We start from the raw sequence: 16,053 nt of genomic DNA, 5'->3' as shown, positions 1-16,053 counted from the left end.
TAATAGTTATATTTTTTCTCCTGTTTGATTCTTTAGATCAAAAGGTCCCTTTAGCAAAGTTCGAACTGGTCCTGGAAGGGGTCGGAAACGTAAAATCACTGTATCCAGCCAGTCTGCGTCATCCTCAGAAGAAGGCTATTTAGAGCGGATAGATGGCTTGGACTTCTGCAGAGATAGCAGTGCCCCCTTGAAGTTCAACAAGAAAACCAAAGGGCTCATTGATGGCCTTACCAAATTCTTCACCCCTTCTCCTGATGGGCGGAAAGCCCGAGGGGAGGCGGTAGACTACTCTGAGCTCAGAATCAGGAAAAAGGGCAACAGAAAATCAAGTACTTCACATTGGCCCACAGGTAAAAGATTGAACCAAGCTTAGAAACAAACATTCCAAAGTGTATTATTATTTGCATTAACAATAGTCATTTAGAATAGTTTACATTTCATTGTAAAAATTATGGACAAGCCTGATGGCACAGACCTGTAATCGTAGCACTGGAGAGTCTGAGGCAGGAGGACCACATGTTCAAGACCAGCCTGGAATACGTAGCGAGACTCTGTGTCAAAACAAAAGTGGTGTAGAAGAATTTATTAAAGGTACATACTCATGTGGTACTGTGTCAGGAATTAGAGCTGGGGTAAAGTTGCAAAATTGTGACACTTGAAGCACTGTGGGTTTTGCTTTATTTCTGCAAGGAAATTAGAAAGAGCAGGCATGGTTAAACTGCTGTTCACTGAGGTATACAGGAAAGAGTAAAATATATGCAGGATGATGTGTGTCTGATTTTCTACTTTAGATCCTGGAAGTGTATTTGTAAGTTTTCGCATATTAAACAGTGAGAGAAGGGGCTTCCTATAGAGCTCCAGCCTGACAGGCTGTTTAGACTGATTTCCAACCTCTCAGAAGAGGAATGACCTGTGGAAAGGGCTCAGTAGCATGGTAGATAACTCAGGTCACACACTTACGGCCTTAAACAGTCTCTGTTGTGAGGCTTGAGTTAAGACAAAATCGTCAGGTCATGAAGTTGAAAGAGCTCTGAGAAAAATTTGGAAAATAAGAAGAAACTGGATCACGGGGACCAAAGGTCCGGGGTCTTACTACAAGAAAGGGTTGTTGTCATTGTTGTTGTTGTCGTCTTATTTTATTTATTTATTTTTATTTCATGAGAGTTGAATTTGTTGTTTAAAACCATGAAGTTATGAATATAGATTTCTAACATTTTTTTAAATTACTCTTCTTTCACATAATATATCCCAACTGCAGCTCTCCCCCACCCCCAATAAAGTTTTGTTTTGTTTTGTTTTTAAGTTTTAAGGTCTGCAAGTTTTTAAGTTTTAAGGTACTGCAAGAGAATTTAATTTTGGTTTTCCTTCTCAAATGTTCCATGAACAAGTGATTGTGTTATTTGCTTCTTCATTCCTGCATATGTGAATGGTTGGTTGGTCCAGGGGAGGAGTCCTCATCCCTCTCTGACCCTCTGTTCTGTAACTGACTGACTTGACTCTCATCAGAGTGCTGGTCAGTTACTGCTCGCATCAAGACTTCCCATGCTAGACTCTGGATGAACTTCAGTTGGAGCATGGTCATCCAGAATGATGCACAGTCCATTTATGTTAGACGTGCAGAAGGACTTCTAGAATTTTCATTGGAATGGAATCCATTGGAAATGGATTATTAAAAGAATCTCCTGGAAGCTTAGAGCTAGAAGTTGTTTTAGCAAATATGTAAAAAATATGTAGAGAACGAGCATGAAGCGTCAGTCATTGGTGCATCTTACTTTAGTAGGCTCTATGATTTTATTTATGCATTGTAAATACTAAGATCCAATTTGTGCATCATCTTGTACAGTGTCACGGAATGCAATCTCGGTCTGTGCCTGTATCCATCTGTGCTGTGCACTAGGGGCATTAAAACTACTCGGTTACGTTAGATTGTACTGTCTTTTCAGTTTGAGAATGTTGTCATCCTTGAGTTTTTGTCTTCTTTTTCTTATTGTACTAAATGAATCACAGAGCCAGTATATGCAGTCAATTTGAAAAGAACTGTCACTGATTGGTCTTTTCAGCCATACTCAAAGAGGAGGTCACCAGAGTGTCATCTTCAAAGCAAAGGATAATGATCTGCATAATCCCCATACTCCCTTCACTAATTATTTTGCCCAGTTGAGGAAGAGCCATCATTTAGTGGATGATTATCATAATTTTTCATACTTACCCAGAGGATTATCATCTGTGGTCCTCAGGTTTGTGGAGTTTGTGCTTTAACAGGGCACCCAGAATGTGAAGGGAGTTAGTATTTCCTGGTATCAGTTAACATAGCTCTTTTGAAGTCTGTGTGGTGATTGTTGATGCATTAAATTCATGCTAAAAGTGTCAATAGTCACACTTTCAAAATAACATTTCTGCTCTTTAGACCCTTTTCTTGTTCTGTCTGTTGAAATTAATCTTTTAATGAATTTAAGTTTGGTTATGTCATTTTTAGGAAAATTTAAGACAATTTGGGTCTTTTTTTACTAGAAGGACAGATTGTTAATACTTGAATAATGTTTCTGAGAGTCACTTTAATGCTGTCCTTTTCTTGGGTAGAACATAAGTAATGTTAAAGTCTCCATACTGAAATCTTTATTAAATTGAAGACAGTACAAATAACACGTGAGTCCTTTCTTTTTGTGTAGACAATCAGGACGGCTGGGAAAGCAAACAGGAAAGTGAGGAGCGGCTTTTTGGGAGCCAAGAAATCATGACGGAAAGAGATATGGAATTATTTCGTGATATCCAAGAACAAGCACTGCAGGTAAAATTGTATATTCAGGCTAAACAGTCAAGGGCCTGTAACGTAGAGCAAGCGGCCCTGAGTGCTGCTGGGTAGAACAAGAAATAGCTGTGCGTGCAGGATGTGCGCAGCTTGCCTCGTTCTGGGATTCCTTTCAGACTGCAGCTGCTGAGGTTTTGCCAAGAACAACATTGCTTTGGTTACCAATATTAAGGAAGCATACTATATTTTCTTCCTGCATTAAGTAAAGTTGGTTATTTTACTATTATTGTTTGTTATATGTATGAGTACTTTGCCTGCATGTAAACCTGTATACCATTTGCGTGTTTCCTGGGACTGAGTTACAGATCACTGTGAGCTGCCATGTAGGTGCTGCAAATCTAGCCCAGATCCTCTGCTGCCGAGCTAACTCTCCAGTTGTTCATGATCTTTTGTTGTGTGAGTAAAAACTCTTTAGGTTAAAAGATAGTACATCATGGTAATGAGCAAATGGCAGGAACATGGCTCCTGGTAATCCCTCCAAAGGTGTGCCCAGTGACCCAACTCCCTTCTTCAGAGCCACACACGTTAAGGGTTCTCTCATTTCCCAGTAGTGCCATAAGCTGGCTTTGGGGAGACATGAAGAGCCACACGGTAACAGTGTGGCTACACATTTGCATGCACAAACAGGTGGCGTTTTTGGCTCCTTATTATTACCTATACATTGGAGCCATTAGCACATTCAGAATGTACCCAGGATGTGACTGCTGCTTCCTGCTTCAGAGCTTCCATCATTTGGTTTTTGGGTATTACCATAGTTTGCAGACTGCCTCTGGCCTTCACTCTTCCCTCGCTGCCTTGCCTCCATCTCTAGCCTTGTTCTTTACACAGAGTAACTTATTTTGTGACCTAAGTTGGATTGTGCCACTTTTCTGCTCGGAATACCTCCAGTGTCTCTTAGCCCTACGTAGAATTTTTAACAAACCACATCTGTATCCATACCCTCAAGATGTGGGTGCTGTGGTGCACACTTCCCTCTCTGGCTGCTGTCCTTCCACCCTTGCCTAGGCTTCCCCAGCCCCAGACACCTTCTTTCCTCAGGCCACACCAAATACAGTCTTACCGTAGCGCTTGTGTTCTCATGTCCACGCGTGCCTAGTTAACTCACTGTTTACTTTCTCTAGATCACAGCTTTCCAGAGGGGCCCTCCCAACTCAAACCACGGGTAAAACACTGTTAGCCGCCCACTCTGTCACTCACCACCCCCTCTCTGCTGTCTCTCCTCCATGCTGCTCCTCATCTCTCAAGTTGTATGTATGTATGTATGTAGACAGGGTCTTACCATGTAGCCTTGGCTAGCCCAGAGCTTACTGTGTAGACCAGCTTAGTCTTGATTTCAAAGCCTGCCTCAGTCTTCTAAGTGTTGGGATAAAAGACTTGCACTAGCATCCAGTTTGAATTTATTCATGTCTAGGATTTAAGTGCCTTAGGAGTGACAGTTTGCCTTTATTTACTGCTATAAATGGAGGGGTTAGCCTGCAGTCAAGGCTTTATTTACTGGATAAAGTTTCTGCTGGGATGAGAATAAGTGTAGTAGGCATGTGAAGGAAAAGATGACTAGAGAGTTAAAGGGACTGCTGAGCTCCAAGACAACATACACTAGTAATATGGCCAGTAGTGTGTGTGGGTCTCCAGGTTAAGAGGTGAAGCTCCACAAGAGAACAGTCCAGTAGTCTATGGTGCGTGTGTGTGCGTGCACCACAAAGGGATTTAGTATATTAGCTTACACAGTAGGGATTGGATGGATGAGCCGTGTCTGTGGGTCTAGTATTAAAGCTCTAGAAGATTTCTGCTGCCTCATAGGCAGCCTGCATTGGAAACGTGAAGAGGCTGCTGTCGGGAGGACCACAGCACCGTCACCTCGACAAGCCTCAGTGTAGGAAGAAACAAAGGCAAGCATGGCTTTCCCTCTGGCTTCTTTATGTTACGGCCACCTGTCAGGAGGTTTTGTGCAGTCTGAGTTTGGGGGTCTTCCTCTTCAGTTAAACTGGTCTGGAAATGTGCAGTAGGCATGTGTCTGATGATTGCAGATCCTGTCAGGTTGGTAATCAAGGCTGAACGTTACCCCCAGCTCTTCACTGTTTGGTTCATGCAGCACACAGCACAGTAAGCAAACCTAAGGAGGGATTCTGAAGACGGTGGAGACCCAAGAGAAGGACACCCCACAGCAGTTTAGTAAGCGTCTGTCTTGCATGGAGGACACAAACAGCTAGATATTGTATGTCTAAGTCATTAACATGTGAAGTGGAAACGACAGAAATTCTGCTTTAATGATCTTTCTCCAGGAGATCGTTTTCTTTACAATGTGTGTGTCTGGCTTTGTATTGAGCAGATAAAGATACAGACGCGGAGCTTTCAGTCTCTTCAGAGAACACAGAATACAAATCGGTCCTAGAGAGGAAGGAAGAGTGCAATGGGAGATTGTAATAGGGCTTCCTGGGCTGTATTGCATGGCTGTGTTCAGAAGCTAGTAGAAAAGGAAGGTGTTTTCAAAGCAGTGCTCTACAAGTGTGAGAAGAGTCAGCAAGACTGAAGAAGAGTGACGCGGACTGGCCTGGGAAACGTCAGGGTCACAGAGAATAAAACTGAGGAACTGCTGACTAGGGGTGAATAGTGAAACTGGAGAAACAGGCCACAAGTTGGGATTGGGTTTGCTTTTTATCATTAATCCGTTTGGGGAAGCCCTCAAATGAAATTACAAGATTTTACTCTGATTGAGGTTGGTTTTCCTCAGACTGGATGTCTGCCTCCATTGGTAAGAGTGCTTGCCTAGACAGCACACAGTCCTAGGGTGGTCCCACACAAGATCAAATGGTGGTGGCACACACCCGTAATCCCAGCACACAGGAGGTGGGCAGAGCATCAGATGACTTTGTGGTAATTCAGTAATGGATAGGGCAAGGTACGTGAGCGAGTGAGCGAGCGAGTGAGCGAGCGCATGTGTAGTTGCTTGCTTCCTCATGTAGAGTTGTTGACTTAACCTGTGAGTGGAAGATCCTTCCTCTGAAGGCTACACAGGGGAATTGAGGTGGGGAGGGGGTGGAGTATGTGTGCATGAGCGCATGTGCCAGAGCATTGCACAGCCAGCAGGTAAAGGTGTGTGGGCAGAGGGTCTGTCTGTCTGCCTCTTACCTGTGGGGATGTGTAAGCAGTTATACTGGAACTGGGTCTCCACGTTCTCATCGGGCATCCGACTGGAGGAGCACTGGGGGGCCAATGGGAGGACTCTCCCATGGCAGGCTGTATCACAACAGGTGCACGTTTTAGCTTTTTACTTCCTATTTAATCCAGACTTCAGGAAGGTAGCTTTGAGTTCTGGTATTTGGTTAATCTATTTTCCTAAACGACGACTGTTGTTGTGAGGTGCAAAGGCAGATGAAAGGATCTTACTTTATAGATTAGAGTACTTACAACCTAGAATGCAGTTTAAAGATCAGCCTTTAAATCTTTTTACAAAATTGCATTTTAATCATTTTCAGTGTGTTTCTGTACTGTTTTTAATGGTCGGAGGAGTCCTGGAACTCGCTGGTGATACAGTGAGTTTTATCCAGAAATAATCGTCTTTTGTTTTAAGGTGTCTCAGGAAGAGCTTGGTCTCACTTGGCTGTATTCCAGGGTGAAATCTGAGATGAGCCCCTTGGCCTTTGAGGAAAGGGAATGATTAGGAAAGGGAAGGAGGGAATTGCCAATCAGAGGTGCTGAGAGGTTAATTTCTTATTAATGAGTTTCAACAAACCTTAGAATATGAGTCTTTATCTTTTTAGTTTTGTTGTATGTGTATGTATGGACTTGAAAGAGGGGACTTTTAATCTCTCAGTGGTTTTAAAAAAATGTTGAAAGATAATTTTGATTTTTTTAAATGAAGAATTACTAATACTTCTATCTGGGCAGCCTAAATTGTGGTTCTGTCATCTTTTTAGGTGAGTTGATATTCGTGAAATGTCTGTGATGAACGCATACATGCATATATGAATTTGTTGCTTGGTTGTATGCAGAGTAAATGAGATGGCCTTTGAATTAAGTGTGTTAAGCCCGAGTTTTAGGAGCAGCTTGGATTTGAACCTCTAGGGTAGAAAACGAGTCATCAAGGCTACAGACACCATTTTTTCTTGACAGTGCTCTTCAGATTATTACGGGAGTAAGAGGAGCATCAAGATCATTTATAAATAGGAAAAGATTGGCCGGTGTAAAAAAAACAGTGTGATTTTGTTCCATCAAACTGCACAGCTCCTAATGACTAAAATCACATGTGGTACAAATTGAAGAAGACCTTTTGGTACTTGCTTTGTCACCTTCCTTTTATGTTACTTCCAAGTCAGAAAACCTTTGTTTCCTGTGGTGCTTATATGGTCAGTACAGGGCATCTGTTTTATTGCTAGCCAGCAGGAGTATTCAACCCCTGCTCTTTAACTCAACAGTTTATTTCATAAAAGTCATTAAAGGAGTAAGCTTATTTGAGGAAAATGTCCAGTCTGTCAACAGAGAGCTCAGTAATAACAACTCTATAGGGCTAAGAGGTTTGCTCGCACTGGGTGTGAGCCAGCTGTTTAAATGTACGACTTTCTTTAAGATTGGTTAGCTTGCACTTGACTTCTCATTGCTCTCTTACAGGTCCACAAAAACAACATTTAGATTCAGGGCATTAATGTTATTAATTAATGTTTTGTTACTTTTGTTGTTAGGTCAGTATTTTTTAGTTAGCTAACGTGTGTAATGTTTTTCTTGACTATATAGAAAGTTGGAGTAACTGGGCCCCCTGATCCACAAGTCCGCTGTCCCTCCGTCATTGAGTTTGGGAAGTATGAAATCCACACCTGGTATTCCTCTCCATATCCTCAAGAATACTCAAGGTATGTTTGGATCCTGTCAGACTGTAGAGTAGAAGGTTTCATCTAGCTCATCTTTGCAGGAAGAAGCTTTCAAGTGCCCATGTGAGCAGTGTGCTTTAATAGCTGCTTCTCTAGCTATCTTTAGGTGTCCTTGTCTGATACTCATCCAAAGCAATTTCAAAACTATAGACCAGGGGTTGGGGATTTAGCTCAGCGAAGGCCCTGGGTTCAGTCCCCAGCTCCGGGAAAAAAAAACCAAAAACCAAAACAAAACAAAAAAACCTTGGCAAAACTATAGACCATATTACATTGACTGACTAATGCTCTGTGGTATTATCTTTAAGGGAGTATCATGAGTAAAAACACTTAGGTTGAATTTATTAAGAAAAGATTAAATTATATTCAGGTATGATCCATTTGTGTGTGTGTGTCTGTGTGTATTTGTGTGTGTTACGTGTGCATGTAAAAGGAAGGCAGGAAATTCAGCAATTTTACAGTTCCCTGATACCTGGTAATTTATTACTTTGGAGTTTTGAATAGCTATGATCTTGTATGGTCAGAAAGAAATAAATGTTACTATTTTTAAATTTTTTATTAATATTTGTATGTGCATATGTATGCCACGCCACATCTGTAGGAGTCAGTGGACAAACCATGGGAATCAGTTTTCTCCTTCCACCATGTGGGCCCTAGCCATTAAAGTCAAGATTATTTTACCTGCTAATAAGCCATCTCTTTGGTTCCTGTTACCACCACTTTAAAGCAAGTTCTTATCACACGTATTAATCTGTCAGCTGTCCAGTGATTGTAGTGCAGATAAATTGAAACCACATGCACCTTGACTCTTCTACAAAAGGGAGGAGTGGCTGGGGAGAGGCGGCTTTTGTACTTGCAAAAGGTCAGATGAGAATGTAGTTAGGGGCTTTTGTCTTAGAAGACATTGAAAGTATACATGAATTTTTTGCCATGTATTCTGATAAAATTGTTGCTAGAGCTGTTTGCGAGGGGCACTGGTTCAATGAAGAAGTAAATATTACCAGCAGAAAATACTCCCGAAAATAAAATAAAAGTTAGAAAGAGACCGTGAAGGAACTGTATAGTCAGTCACCTTCCTAGGGCAAATTTCAGACATTTCTGATACATTCCTTACTCATTGTAATTTCTTTGGTTCTCCATTAGAATTATCCAGTTTAATAGTCTCCAGCAGTTTAATGGGTGCTGTTTTCTGTCCTAGTTTTTATTCTTGCAGGTACATTTTTAAAAATTAAATATATCTACTCAATTGAGTTCTGTGGATTTACTTCTGAGTTCTTTTTAATTTGAGTAAAACGCCTAGAGACCTTAGGCTTTTAAAAAATAAGTGTTTGTGGTATATGTGCCTTTGTGTGTGCATGGGTACACATGTATGTAGAGACCCAAGGTTGATGTAGGGAATCTACTGTATGATGAATTCACCTCACCCTTTTGAGACAGGAATTCTCAATCAAACCCAGCTCACATACCCAGCTAGCTTCACCAGCCATCTTGCTCATGGATCCCCTGTTGCTAGCTGAAGTAACAGGTGGACTACTGGTCCCACCAGATAGCTCTGTAGGTTCTGGACCTGAGCTTCCATCCTGGTCTTGCATGACAAGCACTCTCACTTCCCAGCCCTGTCTAGAAATCATATCTTCTTCACATAATAAACCTCCATTCTTAATAAAGTTGGTGGTCTCTTCTTACTGTTTTTTACTAGATTGCTTCTAGATTAATTTCTTGCTAAACACCTTTAAAACAAATTCCAAGTCTCATAGCATACAAAAACTTTGTACAATCCTGAAAGAAAAGGTTTAGCGGGGGTCATAGGATTGGCTTTAAGGTGTGCTGCATAAAACCTAAGTATTTATCTATGCCCAGTGTATTAAGTAATCTTTCCCTGGTTCACACAAACAGATGAACCAAAGTAAAGCAACACCAGGGAAGCTATACTACAGAACATGGATGGGGCCAGTAAAGAAATCAACATCATGGGGGCCCCCACTCAGAGCACTCAGAGATTAGCTTCAGAGCACCCTCTTTGCTGTGAGGTCATTTCCAGCTCTCAGTGAGGCTGATTCCCATATAATAAAGTAGCTCAAGAAATTCTTTCCTTTAATTCTCTTCCTGTCTTGGTTTGGAACAGACTGAGAGTACTGCTAGAACCAGATGTGCATGATGTCAGTTATTGAAGAAGAAACCAAACAGTTTTTAATGCCTTAGCTGTTCAGTGATAAGGTAAAACGGAAGAAAAGAGAGTAAAAATTACTGCTGTAAACTATAGCATGGGTAGCTGTCACCCGTGGCGCTTTACAACTGACTAAGTGTCTCTGGACTAACGCTGAGATTTTCTACCTCCATTTGCAGACCTGTCCATCAAGTATGTTAAGGACAGTTTAGTTTGTAGGAGCCTGAAGTAGGATGCGGGCTCACTTCCTGTCTGGAGCGAACAGCCATATTACACACTACAGTAGCATCTGTAACTTGACTTATGCTTCATTTACGAGATACCTGATAGGATAGATATGTCTCTGGCCTTTCTTTTCACTTTTTACTTTACAAACAAAGTTGCTAAGTTGTGATGTTCCTGCTTGGCCTCTTTAGATAAATTTAAGAGGGTTCGGAGAGTGTGTGTGCATGCGTGTCTGTGCATGTGAGCGTGTGTGCCCATGTACCCTTGTATACCTATGTGCTCTATGGCACAAATGTGGAGACCAAGAAACAACTTTTCGACCTTGTCTTCTACCTTGTTGAAGCAAGGTCTCTCGTTTCTGCTGCTGGCTCTGTATTTCAGGTTAGCTGACCCAGAAGTTTCTGGGCAGTTCTTCTGTCTTGCCATAGGAATACTGGGATGACTGATTGCAAACATAAACTACTACATCCCGATTTTTTAATTCGTTCTTTGTTTTGTTTTGGTTTTCTGTCCTTTTTGCAATTTTTTTTTTTTTTAGTCTTTGTTTTTGGTGGGTTTGTTTGATGAAACAGGGTCTTGCTATGTAAACTTGGCTGGCCTGGAACTCAGAGATCTATCTGCCTCTGCCTCCCAAGTGCTAGGTGTAAAGGTGTGCGCCACCACACCTAGCTTTTGTGCTTTTATTTTTATTTTTAAAGATAGGAACCTAACCCAGGGTGACTTGTTACTTGTGAGTGCTTACCACTGAGCTAACTATCCAGTATCATTCTCCACAGCACCAAGATTGTCTCAAGTCATCCAGATTGTACAGCTGTCTTACCAGCCCAGCATGATAATTTTGTATTTTAGCCCTTGCTGGCCTTGAACTCATAGAGATCTGCCTACTATATCTCTGTAGCGCTTGGATTGAACAAACACCACCATGCCCTACCCAAAATAACAAACTTTTGACTAACAGGATTTCTTCATGCAATGTTATTTGTTTTTGTTGTTGTTTAAACCAGGGAAGGATGGAAACAGAACTTTAGGGCATAAAGGATGTGGTATACAGTATAGCCTAACATAAAGGGTGTGGTATACAGTATAGCTTAACTTCCCCAAACATACTCAGTGTTACAATTTCATACTTAAAAGCAATCACAAAGTATGATTTTCCAGTGTACACTTTCATGTCCATTTTGCCTAGCATTACATAACATGTATAGGTCTCTACCACAGAGTCTGACACCTGGTAAGTATTCAAGAGCTTATTTCCTGAAATCAAGACATGAATGAGGAAATAAGGAAGGAATTATGAATCTATAGCTTTATTCTGTTATAGGAGATTCTCCAGGGGGTGACATTGTGAGATTTGTCAGGTCTGTTGAAAACCACTGAGCCAGCTGGCCTGGCTTCTCACTTCTGTCCTGCTGCTACTGTTCAGTTGGTGGGTGCTACCTAGAGTTTGTCCCCTGCCTACTTTTGTAGGAAAAAAAATGCTACACTCGTACCACCTTTTTAAAGTTAATTATTTTTAATTTAGGGGTGGCACACATAGAAGTCAGAGGACAACTTGTGGGAGTCATTTCTCCCCATTTACCATGTCTGTCTGGGGAGTCAAGCTCAAGTGGTCAAGCTTAGCAACAGCCGCCTCTAACCACTGAACTATCTTCCCAGCCCTTGTTCTTCCTACTCTTTAACCTGGGTGGGAGTAAGACACAGAAAAGTTAAGAGTCATGAGAATTTGAAGATTTAAATATAAAGCCCTATTTTAATTATCATTTGCAGGCTGCCTAAATTGTATCTTTGTGAGTTCTGTCTAAAATATATGAAAAGTAGAACTATTCTCCAGCAGCACATGAAGAAATGTGGTTGGTTCCATCCTCCCGCCAATGAGATTTACCGAAAGAATAATATTTCTGTCTTTGAGGTAAGGTAGCTGTCCAGTACCTGTCTTCCTGACCATTTCAAACCCAGTGCTCTCTGTGCTACATCTGTTGTTCACTCACTACCAAGTCAGAGAACTCATGGCTATGAGAAGCAGAGTTAGGGCAGTCCAGATGGGACCGAGCCCAGCTTACAGTAAATACTCGGATTTCATTGACTCAAAACGTCAGTCCTAATGTATCTAACTGTTTTATATCACAAGGGAAAGATACTGCTAATTAAACATTTTAAGATCCCACTTGACAAAATGCCAGTCAGTTTTTACATCATACAAGGATGTGATAAAAATAGATCTTAGAATCTGGGAGATACAGCCTTTAGAAAGGATTTGTAAACCAGGGATATTGGCTTGTGCCGATAATCTCAGAAGGCCAAGGCAGGAAGATTGCCATGAAGTTGAGGCCAGCCTGGGCTACACAGTGAGTTCCAGGCCAACCTGAGTTACAATCTCAGGGGAAACCAAAACCAAAACCACAGTGATAAAGTGTTTGTATTATTCACAGAGTACATTACAGATGTGTGTTTAGTATCATTAGTGAGTCACAATAGGATGATACAGTGATGACATGTGTTACATGAGTGTGATTCTGTGTTCTCATTAACAGTCGTCTTTAACTTCTTGATCCACATTGAGTACATGTATGTTGGGTCCTGTTATTTAATGTAGTGATAGGTTTTCAGATGATCTGGGTCTCCTCAGTCTCCTTTCCTGGATGACAGTTTAAGTCATCAATGGAAGGGAACACTTCACTTGGGAGTTGGACGTGTCAGGTGAATTATATCTATTTTGGTTAAGAATGCCCAACAGCACAGTGCTCCTTGACCTTTCCATGTTAGTAGATATGTATTCTATAAGAAGCCGTATTGAGGTGGATCATCTAGGAGTGCAGTTTTGTGTGGCTGTGTCTTGGGATAACTCTTATGGAGACCCAAAAGCCTTTTCACAAAAGAGCAAACTTCAGCCTAAGACGAAGGGATGTCAGGATGGACAGATGACAGTGCTCCTGATCTTGGCCACCTTGAGTGTCCCTTGCCAGGTGCTTACCTAAGACACTGCCCTGCACTCCTGAGTGGCACTCATTAACACTCTGTAATTCTGCCTGTGGCTGTGCCTAATCATGGTAGGCAGGCTGCTTCTGGGATATCAGTCTTAACATATTACCTAGTAAGTAAATTTCAGAAGAGCTTACACTTAGATCTTTTGTTAAATGAAATGCTTTTTACAGTGAAGCTTGTCAACTGCAGTATCCTGGAAATTAGTTCTTTAGGAAACCAAAATAGCCATTTCAGACCTAGGTTCTCTCCTCCCTCTATCTGTTCAGGCTCGATGAGGCTTAGAGTCTTCTACAATGCATTCCGTCACCTTAGAACAGCAAGCACATCAGACTGTCATCTCAAAGGGTAGTCTCCAGGCTAGACTAAGGTACCTAGTGATGTGTAGTTGATGTGTGACTCTAGAACCAAAGAACATTTTCCTGACCACCGTTTGGTCTTGTTTGTTTTTTTCCTTCAGGTTGATGGGAATGTGAGTACCATTTATTGTCAAAATCTGTGTCTCTTGGCAAAGTTGTTTCTTGACCACAAAACACTCTATTATGACGTGGAGCCATTTCTCTTCTATGTTTTAACACAGAATGATGTCAAGGGCTGCCACCTTGTTGGCTACTTTTCTAAAGTAAGTGTGTCAGTTTAAAGTTGCTTGAATTCTTGTAGAAGTCTGGGACAGTGTACTAGTTCTCAGGAGGGGATACAACATGTAAACCCTTGTAGATACCTTTTGGCCTTTTCAGAAAGGAAATAGAAGCAACATTCAGACACTTAGCAACCGTTAGAAGATGCCTGGTAACATTCAGCAGACTATCCTCCTAGGAGGAAGAACTGTGGTAATACCCAAGAGGAAAAGCTGTAGAACAACCTCTAGTCCCGTGATGATTGCAGGGAGAGCTCGTGAGATAAACACTGCCATTGCCTCCCAAGTTCTTTATCAACAGAAACCCTCTCTAACTGGAGTTTTAGGCACAGAAGTGTAGTTTCCAGACAGAATGTATGAAAGTGGTACTTAGAGCAAGTCCGTGGTAAAAGTTTTTAAGTTTACAAAACAGATTGCTGGGAAGACTTAAGCTTTGGAAGAGGTCTTTAGATGACTTTCCTAGTTAAATAGGATTGAAAATGTATCAGCTACTTTATGAAGATGTTTTTGTGCCCACATTTGGGATATTTTGTGTAGAGTCAGGTGATAAAGATCCATGGTCCCTTGCTCTGGAGCAGTGCAGGAGCTGGCTAGAATGCTGTACCGGCACAGGGCTGCCAACCACCGAGAGCTCAGGCTCCTTTGCTGACCTTGGGCAGCAGCCCTTGGTTTTTAGCAGAGGTAGTTAGACGGAATTGTTGTGTTTGTGTTATTATCCTCCTGGGGTGGTTGCTGTGCATCTGTGGTAGTGATGAGCATTGTCCTGCCTTCCCAAGTGGCCTTCTCTTTATGTGCATTGCTCTTCCCAAAGGACCATGACTGCTTTTGGCTGATAGTGTTTGTTTATTAATGACTAGCACTGCTATTCGGCTTAACCAATCTGTTGTTCTAAAACTTGGCTTCTGTGTTCTCCACTAGGAAAAGCACTGCCAACAGAAATACAATGTCTCCTGTATAATGATTCTTCCCCAATACCAACGTAAGGGCTACGGCAGGTTTCTCATCGATTTCAGTAAGGATTGGATTAACATATTTTCTCATTATATCCTCGGGTGGAATTTTTAGATGTGTATATTTAAAGATTTGTAGATTTCTTGTATTTCTTTGTATCCTGCCCATCCCCCTTTTAAATTTATTATGTCCCACAGTGTGCATGTGGGACTGCATACCGCACAGTGAACTCAGGTCATCAGCTTGGCAGCAAACATCTTTACCCATTGAGCTCTCTCTCCAAATCTTCATACTGTTGTGTAAGCTTCTTACACTTATAGCCATGGTCCTTTTTCTTTTGATTTAGCACAAAATATCTTTTAATAACTAATATCAAATATAGTTTGATGGGGGCAGCAGGATGTTTCAGTGGGCCAAGGGACTTGCTACCAAGCCAGATGACTTGAGCTTGATACTTGTAGCTCACATGGTGGAAGAAGAGAACCACCCCCTTTATAAGTTGTCTTCTGATCTCCACATGCATGCTATGCGCGTGTGTGCACACGCACACACACGCACACACGCACACACGCACACGCACATGTACACACACACACACACATATTATGGTAGTGTCTTTAATGTGCACTGCTGATTTCCAATAGAACTTACTTAGTTATGTGCAGTGACATAACTGAGTGCTAGCACATTGGGAATGCTGGTTAGCTACTTAGTGGTGTCCATAGAGAAGAACACCCTGTTTGCATTGTCCCATTATCTGAGTTCTACCTAATTTTAAAAAAATATAACACAGCTTTACAATGTCCTAGGAAATAGATATTACAGGAAATGACTTCATCCAAGTTAGAAAGTGAATGCTAACAGTTCTAGAGGGGAAATGCTGAAACATGCATCCTATTCCACAGTGATTGTCTTAGTTTTGGTTTTACTGCTGTGAAGAGACATCATAACCAAGGCAACTCTTATAAAAACATTTAATTGGGGCTGGAGGTTCAGTCCATTATCATCAAGTTAGGTAGCAGCATCCAGGCAGGCATGGCTTAGGAGGAGCTGAGAGTTCTACATCTTCATCTGAAGGCTGCTAGCAGATACTGGCTAGGGTCTCCATCTTTGAAGGAATTTGTCTTTGAAAGGAATATTGATGATAGTACTTTGATTGGTTGTATAAAAAAATATTGTTGTTATTATTAAGATTCTGATACATTCGTAACTTGGGTTTCTCTAGGTTGTTATCAAAGCCCACACCCACAGTGACATACCTACTCTGACAGGACCACACCCTCTAAAAGTGCCACTTCTTGGGCCTAGCATATACAAACCATCACAGTGATAGTCTGAAGAAACATTGAAAAGAGCCCATGCAGAAATAATGGATCACACTAGAGATGCTATTTATTTATTTATTTATTTATTTATTTATTTA

General features: G+C 41.4%; 2 protein-coding genes across 4 annotated transcripts in view; one reads left to right on the top strand and one right to left on the bottom strand.

Moving 5' to 3' along the window:
* Positions 1-16,053, bottom strand: part of Erich1 (glutamate-rich 1) — a gene marked incomplete at its 5' end in the record, with an annotated part of 52,793,804 nt that overhangs the window by 6,475,738 nt on the left and 46,302,013 nt on the right.
* The window catches only part of Kat6a (lysine acetyltransferase 6A), an 81,367-nt gene that overhangs the window by 50,217 nt on the left and 15,097 nt on the right, over positions 1-16,053 (top strand). For 3 of the 4 annotated variants that reach the window (XM_087588441.1, XM_087588440.1, NM_001100570.4), the window contains 6 exon segments: positions 37-350; positions 2,670-2,788; positions 7,541-7,656; positions 11,831-11,972; positions 13,503-13,664; positions 14,598-14,691. In XM_087588441.1, coding sequence (XP_087444567.1) covers positions 37-350; positions 2,670-2,788; positions 7,541-7,656; positions 11,831-11,972; positions 13,503-13,664; positions 14,598-14,691 — 947 coding nt within the window. 4 annotated transcript variants of the gene reach the window in all.

The sequence above is a fragment of the Rattus norvegicus genome, chromosome 16, assembly GCF_021556685.1.
Source record: "Rattus norvegicus strain SHRSP/BbbUtx chromosome 16, alternate assembly SHRSP_T2T, whole genome shotgun sequence".
Lineage (NCBI taxonomy): Eukaryota > Metazoa > Chordata > Mammalia > Rodentia > Muridae > Rattus > Rattus norvegicus.
This window is presented reverse-complemented; position numbering and strand designations above follow the sequence as displayed.